Source organism: Phalacrocorax aristotelis, chromosome 17, assembly GCF_949628215.1.
Source record: "Phalacrocorax aristotelis chromosome 17, bGulAri2.1, whole genome shotgun sequence".
Classification (NCBI taxonomy): domain Eukaryota; kingdom Metazoa; phylum Chordata; class Aves; order Suliformes; family Phalacrocoracidae; genus Phalacrocorax; species Phalacrocorax aristotelis.
This window is the reverse complement of record NC_134292.1, coordinates 3,506,673-3,525,285: the sequence shown is the minus strand read 5'-3', so window position 1 is coordinate 3,525,285 and position 18,613 is coordinate 3,506,673. Positions and strand designations below refer to the sequence as shown.

The following is an 18,613-nucleotide window of genomic DNA, read 5'->3' as shown; positions in this document are numbered from 1 at the left end:
TGTTTCTCTTTTTTAATTTATATGTAACATATTTGAATAACCTGCCCCATAAAATAACTAGTTTGTTTTTGAGGCTTGTATAAAAATCCCTCTGAGGTCTGAGCTGGATGTAGTAGTCTTCTTTACCTCCGGCCTGAAAGCGTGAATCACTTCAGTTGTGTACCAGCAGAAGATGTTGCTACACAACAGTGGATAAAGCTCATCATGGAGGAAGATTGTGTGTCCATCTGTGTATGAATGACTCCTCTGATTTCATGAAACATCTGGAGACTGTTATAGATGAAAGGGCATTCTGTAGATACAAGATAATTAGCTGGATCCATGTATTTTGTTTCAGTTGCAGATTTTTCTCAAATTTTCTGGTATGTTCGTCTGTGGGTTTTGTTAACCCTGTCATTTATTTCCATGGATTCATCTTCTTATTCTGGTAATTGGCGTGGTACATCCTATGTTTTGGAGTCAGAACAAGTCTTCAATTTTCTATTGTTACTCTAGAATTTCAAGCAGTCGTGCAGTTATCTGCATATTTGCCACACATGTCTGGTCAGGCTTTCTTCTTCGGTGCAAAGGACATTTCCCTACCTGTGATTCTTTTTCTCCCTTACATTGCAGGGAAAACACTCCAATTCTTTGCTTTTTACTTAGGTTTTCCTGGCAATTTTATAGCACTCTTCAGGAAGATGTTTAATTATGGAAATAACGATTTGACAGTACCTTTCCTGTGAGGTCCTTGGGATACTTAATTCACCAAGACATACATTCCGCCTGTGAGGTTTCACCAGTGAATAAATTGAGACACACCAGATGATTTATGAAATAATTTCAGTGCAGGATGCCTGAGCTTCAGTCCTCAGTTCTAACCACGAGACCGCACTGTTATTCCCAAGGCTGTGAGCACTTTGTGGAGTCTCTGCCGAGAGCACATGGTTCTGTGGGAACTCCACACGTCCAGCCCTAACAAGCCAGCCCTATTTAGCTTCATTTCTCTTGTTACGGTTCAGAAAACTGCCTCAACTACTGTGGAGATGTAGTATTTCTGGGCCTGGGGAATGCATTCAGTGGGAGACCTGTTCATTCTCACTTTGCAATAATACTATAAGGTAACAGTCTGTGCCTCACCATCCCATTGAACTGTAACTCCCAGGTGAACGTATTCTTTGGCAGCCCTAGCTATCAGTTCATCTCAGACTTTATTTCCGTTTTGATTTTCCCCATCAGTCAGCAGTAGACTCCCTAGTAAATCCATCTGCCAGTTTGTATTCCCAGTTTTCGTAAAGGGGAGTCTCTACCATCAGAAAGATCCACCCTTACAGCACCACAACCCAAGGCTCTGTGGTAGAGCAGAAGGGGGCTGCATGCTCCCCTGCCTGCTGTTGTCTTCCACATGTCCCTGCAGGACAAATCCGGAAGATACTTGCTCCTTTTTTTATGCTGTCTGAGCAGCAGGACCCAAATCACACCAACATACAAGCAACTGTTGTAAATGCCAGCTGAAATACATTTTTTAAAAAAAGAATTCCTCTGAATGAACATTTGTTTGGCTTTTTCAGCTCAGCATTCAGTTTCACCTCTTCACATAGTAAAGCGAATAAACCTAATTTGTAAAAAACCTCTCTGCATTTTATAGATGCAGTATTTTAATTTCCTGGGCTTTGCACCTCTAAGGCAGAAAGAAGCAGCAACATAAACCATGCGAGACATTACTTAGTCAACCCACTGCAGTTTGCATTATTCCCTTGAACTCATTCAGCAGCATCCTTTTTACATGACTGTATCCTTATTTTGCCTCAAACAAAAGCTGTACTTTTAAAAAAGTAATACAGGGACATATTTTTAGCTGCTGTGAATCACTGGAATGCCACAGGTCAAATTCGCCAGCTGGTCTAACATGCTTTGCAGGAAAAGAGAAAGTAGAGTTTTGCTAACGCACCAGAACAGTATGATCAAATTAGAAGACTGAGAAACCTTAGTAGCTGTCTCCCTGCTTCCCATCCCCGCCCCCCGCCCAGCTCTTCTTTCTTCTTTTTTCCCAGTCTGTCAAGCTGTTTGTTTCACATCTTGAGCCAAGATGATTTCCAGCCAAACATGCTGGGGGGTGCGGGGGGAGCGTTATTTATCCGTAGTTACGATACTTTTTTGTATAATAAGCAGAACTTGTCTTGCAAAGAGAAGAATCAGTGTCCTCAAAGATGGTACAAACCAGAAGCGTAACCGGACACTGAGTCAGCCATCAGTAAAAAGCTTTTTAGCTCTTGGACCACTATTTTTGAAGTATTTTGCTACCTGAAAATTCAGTTTTGTGTCTAACGGTGTTTTAAAATGCACTGACATGTCTTACTTCCCCATGGGCACATCTCTGTGCTTTCAGAGGTGTTAATGAACGTAAGATTAATTCTCTTTCTTCTCCTCTCCTGGGATGAGGGATAGCATGGGCTCGGTAGTTTCACTTCCATAATGCTTTTCACTTAGTAATTGAAGTCTAGGCTACTTTGTGTTTTATTAGAAAAAAAGAGGTTGAAGAAATGATTGAGGTGGTTATTCTTTTAAAAAGGCCATTTTCTTCAAAGCAAGCCATAGCAGAAAAATTACTGGTTTCCAAGTAGATTTCCTCAGAAAGGCTTTTTTGGGATAGGATAGAATTTCTTCTTGAGAAAGGGAACTCCTGAAATGCTGCTGACTATATTTTAGTTTTCTTCACGCTGAGTTTTCAGAATCGAATGAAAAATGGCATCTCTCAATGGCAAAATATGTGTTGTGAGAAAGATTTTAACTAGTTTTACTTGTTACTTTATCATCACTTGGCCACAGTTCTTTTACAGTGCTTTTTTTATAAAGCCAACCTTTATATGCCCGTTTGGTTGCTCAGACATCCAATGGAGAGGACAGGGAGATACAGAATGTAATCATCCAAAATGAGAGGAAATAACTTAATTTTGTTTTCTGATCTAGGGGGTCACTCATGCCACCAAATAACTAGCCTGAAATAATGTGATTCTAATAAGTACATGTATTTAACTGCACATGTCTTTCTGTTTATAAACATCTTTGCGTCCTTAGTGATAAATCAGTGGAAAAGAACTAAGAGCTTTGGTCTTAGACTTCACAAGCTAAGCTGACCTTGGGTGTGTGTCCTCCAAGGGAAATTAGTAATGATTTAGTCAGAACTCTTTCCCTGCTGTCAGAGCTGAGCTGGTTCTCCCGCCACAGGCTAAGGGGTATTACAAAGCATTACAAAAGTTGTCTGAACTGCAGGACAAAACATATTCTCATCCAAAGGCCTAAGTCTTTCTTCAAGTCAAGTAAAAATTGGGGACACATTTTAGTTCACCTCCCCCATAATGACACAAAAGCCCGCTGTTTTGGTAAAGGATTTCACTACTGCAGAAGGTAGGTGCTGTGTCACTCCAGCAGTGAGGGGCACAGGATGGCTTCTGGGAGGCTTGTGCTGTTTGGATAGTGCACTGTAATATTTCATGGTGACATTTGCCACATGGATATGTATAATTGTCTCTGCCACAGGGCTGGGCTCTGTAGAAAATTTGAGAATAGATTAAGACCTTTGTTCTGTCACCTGAGAACAATTAATACCTTTCCTGTGCCCCTTTCCCAACTTATTCCTCTTTCCTTTATCTGTTAGATAAAATGAAAAGAGAAAAACCCCACTTTATTCACTTCTCAATTCTGCCTGAGACTGTTTTTTAAAGACCCTTCTTTTGTGTGTTTAATCAGATGCTTGATAACAGAAGAAGCGTTGCTAACTAACCCGGGGTACAAAGAAGCCCCTTCAGAGGAACACATGACCTCATCGACGGGATTACTCTATCACATCGACAGGATTACTCTATCACATGAATTCAGACTCCATCGCACACCCAAAATAAATGTTAGGCTCCGTTTGCAGCTAAGTGCTTTATTCACCTCCATTTGGCAGGGCATATGCTTTGCCAATGTATTCCTCAGTTACTGGGATTAAACATGTATGGAAATTCGGCACAAGAGGCAGATTTTCCTGGTCACAAATAGCCTGCCATGCACTCAAAAGCTGCTGGCTGGGCCGTGCCTTTGGGCCATTGCCCTCCTGGAACCAGTGAGCTCTGGCACAGGTTTGCAGTCGTGGAGCAAGTCTGGTTTTAGCTCACAGCTCCCATTGTCTGTCTTGGTTTTGTTGGGTGCTCAGAGCCTTGGCAGCCAGGAGCTGACTCTGGGAGTGCTTGTGGGGTCACACGCAGCGCTCCCAAAACTAAGCCTTTGCCAGAAGGTGACACACATCCCACCCTGATGTATAAGAAGTGATGCCATTGTATTGCCCCGATGCTGTCAGGGTTTCTAGCACCTAATACTGGACAGCATCGATATCCTTAGGATATCTTTTTTATAGGCACTTCTCAGGAAGCATGTGGATTTCTGGCCAGGTGCTTTGAAATCTTGGTTTGGGTGTCAAGACTTCTATTGTCCCTGCGAGTGAAGAGGAGGACATGGAAAGCAGTGCAGCCTCCTACCCTGGCATGCTTTTGCTGGACAACGTATAACAGCAGAGACCTTAGGGTCTCCAAGAAAAGACAGGAAAGGCTTCTGCAGTTGTTGAAGTAAAATTAACTAAAAAGGCAAGATCCTGCCAAGGCACAAGCTGGAGGCATATTTGGTACGTGCCACATTATCCATAGTCAGGAGCCCGTGAGCATGCTGGAAGGCAACACATCTGCAACTCAAACTGAGATGTATCATTTATTTATTTCTAATTATGCACATTTAACATTATATTACATGAGAGATTAAACACCAAGTTATGACTGTGGACTGATTAATTCTGCATTATGTATTGAAGTTACTCAGCAATTATCTTAATGCATTTTGAACTCAGATAATTTTATTAATTCTGGTGGTACCAAAATGAGTTATTAAGAGCTTTTGATTCCTGTGTTTAGTATGGGTCTCTTCTTGAGTCTGGTTGGCTATATTTAATAACTATTATGTAATGCCATGTTGGATGCTTCTCATATAAACAACAGTGTTCAAATAGCCGTAAGACTCTGACACCAGCCAAGAGGGGCTGGGATAATCTAGGACTCAGCAGGTGCCATTCCTTTAGGGTCTGATCCTGTAAATGTGAATTCTGCATAACACTTGTGGTCCTGTTGGTGGGACAACAGATATTGCAAGACCTTGTTCTTTAGGTTTTCAAGTTGATGTTCATGATCGTTTTGATTAGGTGAGGGCTCAAGCCGTTATGAGAGCATCATGTTACAATACATGCTGTGCCTTTGCGTTTCTTTAAGGGACGGCAGTTTGCTTTCTACATGACAGCCTGAACGTACAACTTTGAAGTTATCTGCAGGAGGCAGCGTTCAGGGGTAGTTGCTCCTCACGCGTCCTGCAGGAGTGGCCAGGGGCAGTGAGTTGAGCGGAAGGTTTGCGGGTGCTGCCACATGGCTGCCCGGTGCTGAAATGGAAACCTTATAGTAACACAAAGCTTTTCCATAAGGCTTGTTATTTAATTTCCTCCAATGGTGGCTGGCCTCTACAATGGCTCCAAAGGAAGCACTAAGTTTATTCTATAAGTACCTGTGCAGGCACGGCCTTAACAAGACTATCTTATGCCCAGCAGCCCTAAACAACATGGTGGTTGTTTCAGAGCAGCTCTGCTCTAGCCAGACTGTATAATTTCCAAAGGCACCTCATTTGCCTTTTTCACCATCAATCTTGTCTATTGTCTGTCTGTGGCCTATTTAGAAGGTGACTGTGATTAAATCTTATCAAGAACTGTAGCCACGTGGATACTATTGTTTAACACTTTTGAAGCTTCCCCTAATAGAGGTAGTATATAAACACATTAAGAAACAAACTCTGGTGTGAAGATCATAGAACTTAGGTAGAAAAATTGAGAGCAGGGAAAGCCTTTTCCTAGAGGGTAAACTGAAGAATCCCTCTAGAGGAACAACTGGAAACGTAAAAAGAATTAAATAATTTAGTTTAGTTATTTGCACTTTGTTTAGGGTGCAGATCTGCCACAGACTTATTAGAAATCAGGACGATAACTGACTTGGCTAAACTCATGCCAGAAATTAGGAGAGGTCTCAGATCTCACAAGTCCCAGCACAGAGTCATTTCCACCCACCTGGCTCTCATCTGTGCCCTTGGTCCTTTGCTCTTGATGGAATAGCAGTGGCAGCAGTAGTATGTTCAGGCAGAATTTCTTTGCTTTTCCTATCATCAGACAGGTAGTTCCTAAGAAAGATACATCAAGAAAGTCTTTAGGACTATGAAACTGGGAGGCACCTATTGGTTATTGAGTTTAATATCCTGTTATTGCAGGCACCTCATCATATAATCTGTTTTTAACTTCTGTTTAATTATTGCACGTTTTCAGCAGCCATTTTCTCCCAGCTGCCTCTGCCAGCTGACTTAATTTTTCGTTTAATTCTGAGACTTGCTCATTATCTTTAATACTTTATTGATCAAAGGTGTTACTGATACTGGAAGAAGACTACCTCTGATCTCTGAACTTTTGCTATGCTTTGAAAAAGAGCCAAACTCATTGTTTGGTTTGGAAAGGTCTGTTCGCTCTCTGAGATCTTGAACAAGGATAGACTTAGAGAGATTTTCCATGGCTAAGAGTACAAAACTTTTGAAACAAAGTAGCTTATAATGGAATAATCATGCTAATTTAACTCAAAATAGTCACTGTACGACAGAAGATTTAGTCTCTCATGGGGCTCCTTTTATGCTTATCATTCAGAATTTACCATAGCTCTTTCACGTTTTTATGGATGTTGGCTTCAGTGGGTTATTTTTCCTTCCCCTTTTGTGGCACTGTCATGCTGATGGCTTTGAAATATGAGCCTTTGCTAAATTCTAAATTGTACACAAAGCAATTAATTAAAATTCCTTCCAAAAAAGCCTTGGCAAAGCCCTGTCTATATGCTGCTTTTCAGCCAAGGTAGAATGGGTGGAGGCTAAAATGAAGCCAAATGGTTTTATTTAAAGATGACGTACAGTAGGATCCTTGAAACAGAAACTATACAGATTCCCCAAAGTGGAAATGTCATCTAAGAGCCAAAGCCAAAGATGAAAAAATAAGTGGTGTGAAGGGTTCATGCTTAGTTGAGTGATGTTTAAGGCAGGACCTCAGGGGCTGGATGGGGCAAAAAAAAATCTGTGTATGTGTTTTAATTGCTGTTCTTTGAAACAGTCTGAGGTACAAGTATGATCACAATTCTAGTGATCACCAGGATCTACTGCAGGGTTCATTGATGGTAATCTAAAATTTGTTTTGTTTTTATTAGTAGTTCCGGTGGCATTGGCAAGGCCCTCAGAATCTGTGATGGATGCATTCTGCACATGAAAACTCTAATCTATGCCAGCTAAGAAATGAATCATTAATTAACTGTGAAAATCACTTCCTATCTTGTCATCCAAAGTGCCCATAAGTGTCCTCAGTCCCATGAAAGGGACTGCTCTTAAATGGGCAGGGCCAGCACCAGATGAAGCACAGGTGGCTTCAGGGGGTATCCAGAGCTCTGAGTTGTGGATGCTCACCCACATCAAACACAAACTGCCAGTTTGCCCTTGAATAAAAGGGATTTAAGTCATAAAGGCAGACTCATGAAAAGGAGAGTATGGTATTCGGGTCTGGTGCTGTAAGGTGCTATGAATGCCTTCTGGGAAGTGCTTGTGTTTGAACTACTGTGATGGTTCTCAGGGAAGCTGGATCGGCTTTATCAGTCTCACAGTGGGTAAAATACTTGGGCCTAAATGCAGAAGTTTGTAGGAGCTTGAGTGCTGACCTCTCTGTATCTGTGTTTTCCATATTTGAAATGGAGGAATGACACTTTGTCCACTCCAATTACAAAATCTTTTGGAGAAAATATTTCTGCAACACCTACAGCATAGGTGGATGCCACGGGGCCCTTGTTCTGGGGCTATGGACATCACTGAACCACCTCTGTAACAGAAAGTGGATTTTAGTACCTGCACCATGCTATATCTTTAGACCTCATACTTCTTTAATTAAGCAAACGTGTTTTAAAATTTCTTTCCCAGTTTCCTCTCTGCCTCTTTCTCCATGCAGTTGTTGCAGAGGGTGCTTTCTCATTCTTTTTCACTGTTGTTGGGCATCCACAGGCAGAAATATCTTTTTGATTAATGATTTTCTTTCCTTTTAACTTCCAGGAATTAAGTTCAGTGTGTAAATCTAGCAGGAGTGTAGCAAAGGCTTTCAAATCAGTGCCTTTGCATTTTGCTATTTATACAGAGGATGTCACTGAGTCTGGGTCTGTAGAGGTTTGTGAGTTTTCTGGATGTGGGATTTCTTATATAGAAAACCGTAGAGTATATGCAGGGTTTTTCTGTCTTCATAGACTGGCCATGGAGGTAGAAGTGAAGTTGTTTGACTATAGATCAGAGGTAAGTCTTCACAGTGCAACTTGGAAATTGGGTGGATTACAGCTTATCACACTGCATTTAATTTGTTAGAACTTCTGAGAATGAAGGAATCCGCTTCTTTCTTTCCTCTTTGATAGTTATGATCCTCTTTTCCTCCCTTCATGCAGTTGATTTAAGACTTCAGAATAAATTTCTGGATTATGAGTATTTCCCTTTGGAGCTTTGCATTCTAAGGACCTATTCGTATCTGTGGTGTTTAATAGGTGTTGAAACAATTGCAACATCTCTTTGCATACATCTATTCTGTAAGCCTTGGGGAACATAATGGATTTTCTGAATTACTCTGGATTTGGCTTCCTTAAAATTCCTCTCCTTAGAACGAATACAATGGAAATAGAGAAGAAGGGAAAAAAGCAACGATTTGGCTTTGATCATTTCTGCTGGAAAGATTCAGTACTGATGGTTTAGGACTGTTATGAATTTCTGCTCTCTGCTGTGATTTAATGTAGTTTGACCTATACTGAGTATCCCTGCTGATTCCTTTGCCCTGTTGGAATTGGGAATGGAAAGAAAATTATTTTCTGTAGTTATGAATGTATGGAAACAGGAGTGAAAGATGATGAAGTCAGAACTGTTTGTGTTTTGGCCTCCCATGTCAAAACTTCCAGCCCTTCCCCCAAGTCTCTTTCTTTGAGAACATTTCAATTTACTTCAGAGTTAATCCATCTGTGTTTGAGAAGATGCCTGGAGCCTCAAAAGTCACATGCTCTTGGCAAAGCTACATTAGCACTTTTTCTTTAAAAGGTTGCATCTATTGAAGCCTTGCCTTGTGAAAATGCGCTCTGGCAGACAGTTTCAATTTGTTAATCCTCTGTAATAGCACTGCTTGTATTCCTTGTAGAAAATGCACAAATTCAAAATGCAAAGAGGGAGTATTCCAGGTCAGATCGGGTTCCTAACGTGGCTTTTTTGTCCGTATGGCAATAGATAAAGAGAAGAGCACCATGAAATCATGATGCCAGTGCCTACACACGTGCAAGGCTGGATATCCTAGTCTTGACAGAACAAGATGGCCAAATCACACCATAGTGGAAATTCTTGAAACAGGAAGCTTCTTCGGTTAAGAGATCACACAAAACTCTTTTGGGGCTAGCAATTAACAAACCTCAAAATGCACTGTTTTGTGTTTTCTGTAGAGGACTATGGCTCAACTCCAACTGAGTCATCCTCTGTCAGAACCCAGCCCATTGCTACTTTTATGCATTTTAACAAGATGCGCTTGAATCCAATATACACTGGCAATATTTGAGCCCCTTCTGCTGTAACATTGGAAGTAGAGGGTGTCTGAGCAAATCTAAGCAGCCTTCTGCCTCCTTTAAGAAGGATAGCTGAGATACTTTTTAACACTTCCATTTCTTTATTGCTGCAATCGGTTTTGATTAAAATCACACAGGGTTCTCATTTGCATATTTATCACTCCACATAGCCACAAATCATCTCACCAGTCTGCCACTCCTGAATTTGCAAGAGAGACTAGAGTGGTACACTAGAACTTTAAACTATGCAAACAGTAATTTAGTTTCTCACACCTGCTGGTTTCCAGCAAATAAGTCTTTGGGGAAGGAAAATATTCAAACATTACCTTTGCTCAGTATTCCCTGGGAGTCAGCATTCCTGGGGTTTTTTCAAGATGGATTGAAAATTTCATATTAAGAAAAAAGTTTCTAATTAAATGGAAGGGTCCTGGAAAAGTTCTGATGTCAGAAGGTGGGTATAGGGTGGGGGATATCTAAACAAAAAAAGAGCCCTAACATTTTTTCACCTTTTGACAGCCAGACTATGATGTGCGTTCGGATCCTCAGATGAAAGGGTTGGAGTGGAAATGAAAATTATTTCTTTCCTTTGTGCTATTGACAGTCCGTCTTACTTCCACCACATATTATTAAGAGTATTGCTAGCTAGTGATCAGGTTCTTAAGGACTGTTTTTCTATGAATGGCCTTTTTTTTTCTTCTCTTAGGATAACATCTTTTACACTTAGTGTTTATACAAGACAAGGAAATATTTTTTTTCCTGAATGTCTTTCTGCATTAGCTGGTACTGCATCCATGATTAGTGTCTCAATTCATTGTCCCTAGTTTTTTTAATAGGCCAGAGAAACTCTAAAGTGAATAGTAACATGCTCTGAGCCAACCAAGACTGAGGAGTAGAGAGCAGACGGCAAGTTTAGCCTGTGTCTGGGATGAAAAAATGTGTATTATCTTCGTACTCTTCTGATTTGAAATTGAACCCAACTCTCCTTGCAGAGTTTTCAAACTTTCAACACTACTATTGCCCCAATGGCTGAGCCATTGCCAAATGCCCTCTTCCCCTGTCGCATTGATACAGACAACACGTTTATCAGAGAGACTGACATTTCTATCCTGGGCACCTAGACAACATTTTCAGATATATTACCTGTTAAGTTTACGGGCTCTAGAGATCCTGTACAATATTAAACGAAACAAAACAAACCAACAAACAAACAAAAACCACCAAAAAACCCCCAACCCTCTTACGACAATAGCTGGTGCATCCAGTGTTAGTGAGCCAAGGTTTCATCAGACGGGTAGGCTGCCTAAGCATTCTTGGAAGCAAAGATGTGCATAGCAGGCCTCAGATGACTCAGAGATTCACTCTTGGATCTACTTTTTTGTCTGGTGCCAGTAGGAAGCTCATTACGTGACATGACTGCAAAATTCAGTCCTGCAGGAATTCAGTCCTGATTGCAGAGATTTAAGACACGTATGAGAGGCCACAGCACCTCTAGTTATTATTTGTATTGTGGTTGTGCCTAAGGGAACAGGAGAGAGGTGAAAGATATCTCTTGCCCAATGAGGGTGATGGCTGTGGGAAGATGCCGGTGATCAGAGTGGAAGAACACAAGCTCTAGACTTTATTGTTCTGTGTGACAAGCAGAATATTTTGCAGACCAACCATACAATCATTGCCAAGATTTTTGAAGCAGTTGCCTTGTAGTCAGGGCAGCAGGAAGACATGAGGGGCACAGTTTATTAGGATAAGTAATATTCCATATCAGACAAACTGCTTGTAAAAAATGGACACATTCTTGGTCATACAAACCTCTCAAAATATCTGAGAGAGATGCTACAAAAATCACCTAGCTCCTTTTATATGCATTGCAGCAAGGCCGAACTCATCATGGGAAGGGTCACAGTCTTTTGTAAACTCTTGCTGTAAGACTTTTAGGTGCCTGTAAATAATCCAGCGGCTAATGTCTGCAAAGAAAATACAGGAAGGATGTCTCCAAGAGGCACATTTAAAATACCATCTACATGAGCCATTCTGAAGGGAAGAAGATGGGGAAGAACAAAGGAACAACAGAGCCTGACAGTTGCTGTGGCTTCCATTTATTTCTAGAACGGCCTGCTCTTGGGTGGTCCGTTGTGGTCTGAGCTGTTGTTTAGATATGTTTGAGGAATGGGAGTTGGAAAGATGAAGGATGTCATCTTTGTTCTTCTGGCCAAAACTATGGCTAATGTATAAATAATTATGTGAAGGTGTCTTCTTTTGTAGGTCTGTGATCTAGGAGTGGAGTTCAGCTAATCATGCTGGGTCCTTGGCAGATCAGATGAGAAACACCTGATCTGAACTAGCTCAGACATCACCCTAGGTGTCAAAACACAGAGGTCACAGATCAGACAGTGGTGAATACTTCTAGACCACCACAATGCTTCTTCATAAACTTCAAAAGGATGTCAGCCAAGATACATTAAGTCTTCCAGTATCATGTGTAGGCTGAGAGGTTTGGCTGTTCTACTACAATGAGTATCCAGTAAAAGTAATGGTGTTCATGTGGCTTTCACCAATAGAGAAGGTAATAGTGGCAGTGGCTCTTGTCAGAAACAGGTTTTTCATTTTCCAGGCATATTTAGAAAACCACAGTTTGTACCATCATGGAATGATATGTAAACTCATGGTACTCAGCAGAAAAATTACAATCAATTTTCTTGGTTTGGGCAAGGCCCACATTCTTGTAGGTTGGGATTTACAAAAGCCGTAAAGAAGTCATAAAGGTGCTCGTCTTTCACTAACATTCAGTGAGAATTAGATGCCAAGCTGCTTCCAGTTTGGTGGATGCCTCTGTCAAGCAGCCTGTCCCTTAAATAATTACTTGAGGATTAGGCACCAATTGTAGCTATCCAACCTTGATCAGGGCAAAAAGTGTATCACTGCATGGAAAGCAATTTACAAACCCCAAGTGGGAGTGCTTGAGAGTAAAATCCCACTTCAAATGCTGTCCTGACATGTTTCATGAACTGGCAACCCAATTTAGGGGTTGGCCTGAGTCACAAAGGAGACCTGGACCATATCTGTCTGTGTTATTCTTTATGAACTACGTTGTGATCTCTTCTGGTTCAGACAGGGGTAGCGCACATATTTGAACAAATGGTTTAAGTGTTAGAAATGGCTTAGGGCTGAATGCTTTTCCCTGAAAAGAAAAAAGCCTCCACTGCTGCTTGTTTACCTCTGATTTATTCCCCAATAAAAAGGGTGAAGTTCACTCTTTGTGAGCTCAACGTTGTCTACAAAAAAATTCACTTCAGTAAAATGTCTGATGTATTGGTGTCATTCTTTCACAAAAGCAGCTGGGATAGCACGGGGAAAAAATGACCTCTACATTTCAGGGAAAGGAGAAGGATGGAGGAAGCTAGCCTCCCATCTGACAAACGAATTATCATCAAAACCGTGCTATTTAGAGAAGAAATTGCTGTTTCCTCCATTACTGGCATTTCACTAGCTTACACCTAGTGAAAGCACAGTCGCTGACCTAACCGTTTAACCAAGCTTTTCTGGGAGCAGAAAGGAAAACAAATGCTAAGATGACATTTATGAGGTGCACTTGTTTAGTCAGTTCATTAGCTGCTTTTGGTTCTCACTGTGCATGCCCAAGGGTTGATTCTGCATGGAAGTTAATAGAAGTCTTTTTGCTCCCCTGGCTCATATCATTTGAAGGGAACCAGTACAGACTGAGGAGAAAGATGAAATATTGAAGCTAGTTGAATAAGTTTCAGGAAGAGTTAGTACAGCGTACAAGTGTACAGCCTAGCCAGGTGCTTGTAACTGTAAGCGAGCTCTTGTATTATAGCTGATGAAAGATCAGACAGTGAGAAATGTTTCCTAGTGAAAAGGTGTATTGGGTGCTAAAAAGATCTTTTTACACCTGCATTGACGCAAAGCTTTCTCTCTTTCTTGAAGGACTTAGATGATCAAAGGATTTCTTTCTCTTCCTCTCCCTTTTTCTGTGTGCACACGTGTATTTCTACTGCTGTTTCCTGCAGCATGTCTCCCTTGTTTGAGTCTCATCTTCTGTTGCATCTCACTACTTCTATGCTAAAATATTGCTAGCTGTGGTACAAGCGCTGACACCAGAACCTTCATCCTGCGGTGTTCTCCAGAGAGCTCCAATTATCTTCACGCTGTCAATAAATCACCAGTATAGTGAAGGCTACTATTGGGCTACAAGCCCTGGAGTTCAGATTCTCAAGCAATTGGAATACTTTAAAGCATGTGGAAAAGGGCTGCAAAGAGCTCAGTAGTGTCAATATGCCTTTAGACAATTTCTTGAGTTTCTTACATGATCCAGCCTTCAGTAGCCTTCAAGAGGTGGACTAATGTGTGAAGGAAATACAGACTTTTAACATTAGTCGAATCATAACAGAATAGATATTTATTTTACCTACCTCCATCTGAAAGTAGTGTTCTCAGCTGAGATGACACTCAACAGGCTTCTTTGCCCTGGTCTTCTGCTTGAGGCAGTTAAACCTTCCATATCGCACTATACCTGCTCTAAATTGGAAATAGTAGTAGCTTCCTTCAAGGCTCATGTCTTGTGACAGTTTGTTCACAAGCACACTGAGATGCTGAAAAACAAGGTAATGCACTGTTATTTTATATAAGAACAAGCTCAGCAGCTTGGGTGAAGTGAGGTTGTACATTGAGCAGCACCCCAGCCATGTTCTTTAAGGATGCCAGCATGCATTCAGTGTCATAGGCCTTTTGTTGCGTGGTGTAGCTGCGGTTCATCCCTTATGCTGCTCCTTATTCTTCTAGGGAACAGGCAAGCCAGGAAAGGAAAGGATATCCAACTTGGTTTGAACTGGCTTTTCAATTTCTGCTCCAGACTATAAAGGCCAAACATACATAAGACTCTATCAGCTTTGGAAAGGAGCTGCACACCACAATGGGACTCCCCACCCAGGTTTTGGCCTGTGCGATCTTCACTTTGCTGTACCAGCATGTCAGTGGTGGACTCATCAAGCGAATTATCCGGCAGAAGCGGGAGACTGGGCTAAACGTGACCTTGCCGGAGGATAATCAGCCTGTGGTTTTTAACCATGTCTACAACATTAAGTTGCCTGTTGGCTCCCTTTGCTCTGTGGACCTGGATTCAGCAAGCGGTGATGCAGACCTGAAGGCAGAAATTGAGCCCGTCAAGAATTATGAGGAGCACACGGTGAATGAGGAGAACCAGATTGTCTTCACACACCGTATTAACATTCCCCGCCGAGCTTGTGGCTGTGCAGCTGCCCCGGACATTAAGGATCTGCTGAGCAGACTAGAGGAGCTGGAGGGGCTGGTATCCTCCCTACGGGAGCAGTGTGCCAGTGGAGCTGGATGCTGTCCCAATTCCCAGGCAGTAGAAGGTAAGGCAGACTGGGGAGCTGCTCTTGGGGAAATTCTTGTGCTGGCTGTAGGTCTTGTTTAGAGTAGATACTCAAATCTGTTTCAAGAATAAGCAAAAGTCAACCTGTTAAATTTGAAACATAATCAAAACTGGGAATGTATTTGGCCAGCTTGCAAGATACACTCATTCACAATTTTGCAGTTTTATGAATCTGTGGGTCAGAAGCCTGCCTGGGCCACTTTGTAGCTGTGGTGCTGAGCATGTACGGCACTCGGGCACGGTGACAATCTGTGTTGGAGTTAAGATTAAAACTCATGACATCCAAGCTCTTGGCTCCACATTTTGTCCCCTTGAGTAAGCTACCAATGTAACTGTTTTCATTTCCAAGTTTTATTTAATAGAGACCAATGAAAATACAGCAGGACATAAGGCAATAGACGAGCAACAATAGTTAGAGAAGGGGGAAAAAGGGTATCCTTCTGCCTTCTTTTAAACTGAGGTAAGAGACTGGTTATACAAGAGAGAACACACAGGTCTTCTCAGTAGTAGCCTGTTCCTCCGAGCACAGAGCCAGTCTCACAGTTGATGATACAGCATGCTGCCTGGCTTTTTATGTTCTGGAGTGAATTGGTGAATAATGCTTCATGGTGTATGCCCTAATGAAGCAGTCAGGAAAGCTGCTCAGTCAGTGGAAGAAGGATTTTGAGAAGGGCAGAGGAATCCAGCATGCTCATTTACCGAGCAGTTGGCAGGGGCTCTTCCCTGGCATTGCTGCAAATTAAAGCGTTCCTGGTAAACTAAATCTCACTAGAGAAAGAAGGAAGAATTCTCATTCAAAAGCTTCGGTGATTCTGGAAATTATGTCGTGCAGGGAGCTGGGGCTGTGTGCGCCACGCTGGCCTAACTCATCCCAGAGCTGAGGGGAGTAACGGGTTTTCTGGATCATTGGTACAGGCCGCCTGGACACAACACCCTATTGCAGCGGACACGGCAACTACAGCATCGAGATCTGTGGCTGCATTTGTGAGCCTGGCTGGAAAGGCACCAACTGCTCCGAACCGGACTGCCCACACAACTGCTTCAACCGGGGCCTCTGCGCCCAGGGCAAGTGCATCTGCAGCGAAGGTTTCACCGGCGAGGACTGCAGCCAGGCCATCTGCCCGGCTGACTGTAACGACCAAGGCAAGTGCGTGGATGGAGTCTGCGTGTGCTTTGAGGGGTACGTAGGCACAGACTGCAGCGAAGAGCTCTGCTCCCAGGGGTGCAGCGTGCATGGGAGGTGTGTGAGCGGGCAGTGCGTGTGCCACGAGGGCTTCGCCGGTGAGGACTGCAGCGAGCCCCTCTGCCCCAACAACTGCCACAACCGTGGGCGCTGTGTGGACAATGAGTGCATCTGCGATGAGGGCTACACTGGTGAGGACTGCAGCGAGCTCATCTGCCCCAAAGACTGCTTTGATCGTGGGCGCTGCATCAACGGGACCTGCTTCTGCGAGGAGGGCTTCACCGGGGAGGACTGCGGGGAGCTGACCTGCCCTAACAACTGCAATGGGAACGGGCTCTGCGAGAACGGGCTGTGCATCTGCTACGAGGGCTTCGTGGGGGATGACTGCAGTGAGAAGAGGTGCCCAAAAGACTGCCACAACCGCGGGCGCTGCGTGGGCGGGCGCTGCATCTGCCACGAGGGGTACCTGGGCGAGGACTGCGGGGAGCTGCGGTGCCCCAACGACTGCCACAACCGCGGGCGCTGCATCAACGGGCAGTGCGTGTGCCACGAGGGATTCATTGGAGAGGACTGCGGGGAGCTGCGGTGCCCCAGCGACTGCAACAACCGCGGGCGCTGCATCAACGGGCAGTGCGTGTGCCACGAGGGATTCACCGGGAATGACTGCGGGGAGCTGCGGTGCCCCAGCGACTGCAACAGCCGTGGGCGCTGCGTCAATGGGCAGTGCGTGTGTGACGAGGGGTACACAGGGGAGGACTGCGGGGAGCTGCGGTGCCCCAATGATTGCAACAACCGTGGGCGCTGTGTGGAGGGGCGCTGTGAGTGTGACAATGGCTTCATGGGGGAGAACTGCGGGGAGCTGTCCTGTCCCAACAACTGCCACCAGCGTGGGCGCTGCGTTGATGGGCGCTGCGTGTGCCACGAGGGCTTCACCGGGGAGGACTGCCGTGAACGGTCCTGTACCAACGACTGCAACAATGCGGGCCGCTGCATCGACGGACGGTGTGTCTGTGACGAAGGTTACATGGGGGATGACTGCTCTGATGGTAGGTTGCAATGTTCCTTTTGAATTTCTTCCCCATGGTAATTCCCTGCGCCCATCTAGTAGCCTCAGAGGCTCTGTGAACCTTTTCCATATATCTGGGCCCTGTTGTCGCTCCTCTTTATCATAGTCCACACAGCTGAATCAGAGAAGTAACCACACCAGTAGCAAGATCTTGGCCTCCCTTACTTTTCAGGGCTATGTAGTGTAGTGTTTGCTGGTGACTTTTGGTGGTCAGCAAGCCAACAGGCTGATAATGGTGATGCAGTCCATTTGTTATCTCCAAGGTTGCTCCTACCACAATGTCACCAGAACTGTAGCTGGCACTGGCTGGGATTTGTCACCAGGACCTTTCAGTTTCTCATAGTACCTCTTGATGCTAAAAAAAAAAGCATCTGAAAGAAACTGTTCTAGCTATGGAGAAGAGAGAGATGTATCGAGCACTAGGTATTCACCAGCAATAGTCAAAAGAATATGGGCTGAATTTTGACTAAAGAATAAGTCTTTGCAGGAAGGAGATAATGCAGGATAATGAATGTCAGTGAATAAAGAGTTCGTGTATCAAATGTTTCTTACAGCCAGATGCTGGTTCCCAGTCTCATGCTGGATGGGTGAGAAAGAGGTTTGCATTTTTGCATTTACAATTCCATCAGTATTGTAGGGGCTGGAAATGAAACACCCAGGACTGATAATACACACTGACAGACCCCAAGGGCTCAGCTGTGGAGGTAGATCTCTGAGCTGGAGCCCTGGTGGAGGCAGAGGGTGTAGTGGAGGCAAGACACACACAGAAAATAGCAACGACCTGAGTGATGTGTATGAGACAACTGTCACAATGGCATTGCCAGATGTTGCAAACACTGCAGTGCAAGCTTTCAGGATTATTACAGGGACCTTGGCTATCTCTCAATTGGCCAAACAGATTTTTCTAAATAAAGTAAAGCTTGATTTTATAAATGTTATATATGTGTCTATGTATATATGTGTGTGTGTGTGTTAGATCTGACAAAGCTTATAGTAAAACCGTGGAATCAGCTGGAGCAGAAACTTAGCTATAAAGCCACATGCTTAGTTTCCCAGTACCACTGACTTTAGGGAAATTGATAGAAAATTTTGGCAGCTAGATAATGACAGACATTACGCTATAAAGGAGGTAGTTTTCTTTAGGAACTAAGACTTTGTAGAGTAATCAAAGAATACTTTGGGGTTGGGAACATTATAAAAGACAATGAAAACCCTTGAAAAGAAATTCCCATTTTTCACCTCCTCCCTCTGGAAGA

General features: G+C 43.3%; 1 protein-coding gene across 11 annotated transcripts in view; it reads left to right on the top strand.

The window, feature by feature from the left end:
• Window positions 1-18,613, top strand: part of TNC (tenascin C) — a 72,442-nt gene that overhangs the window by 10,620 nt on the left and 43,209 nt on the right. For 9 of the 11 annotated variants that reach the window (XM_075112273.1, XM_075112284.1, XM_075112278.1 and 6 more), the window contains exons 2-3: window positions 14,496-15,088; window positions 16,024-17,337. In XM_075112273.1, the coding sequence (XP_074968374.1) occupies window positions 14,626-15,088; window positions 16,024-17,337 (1,777 nt within the window). In that variant the 5' untranslated portion in view covers window positions 14,496-14,625. The remainder of the gene's footprint in view (window positions 1-14,495; window positions 15,089-16,023; window positions 17,338-18,613) is intronic. The other 2 variants (XM_075112275.1, XM_075112276.1) reach the window with 1 other exon arrangement.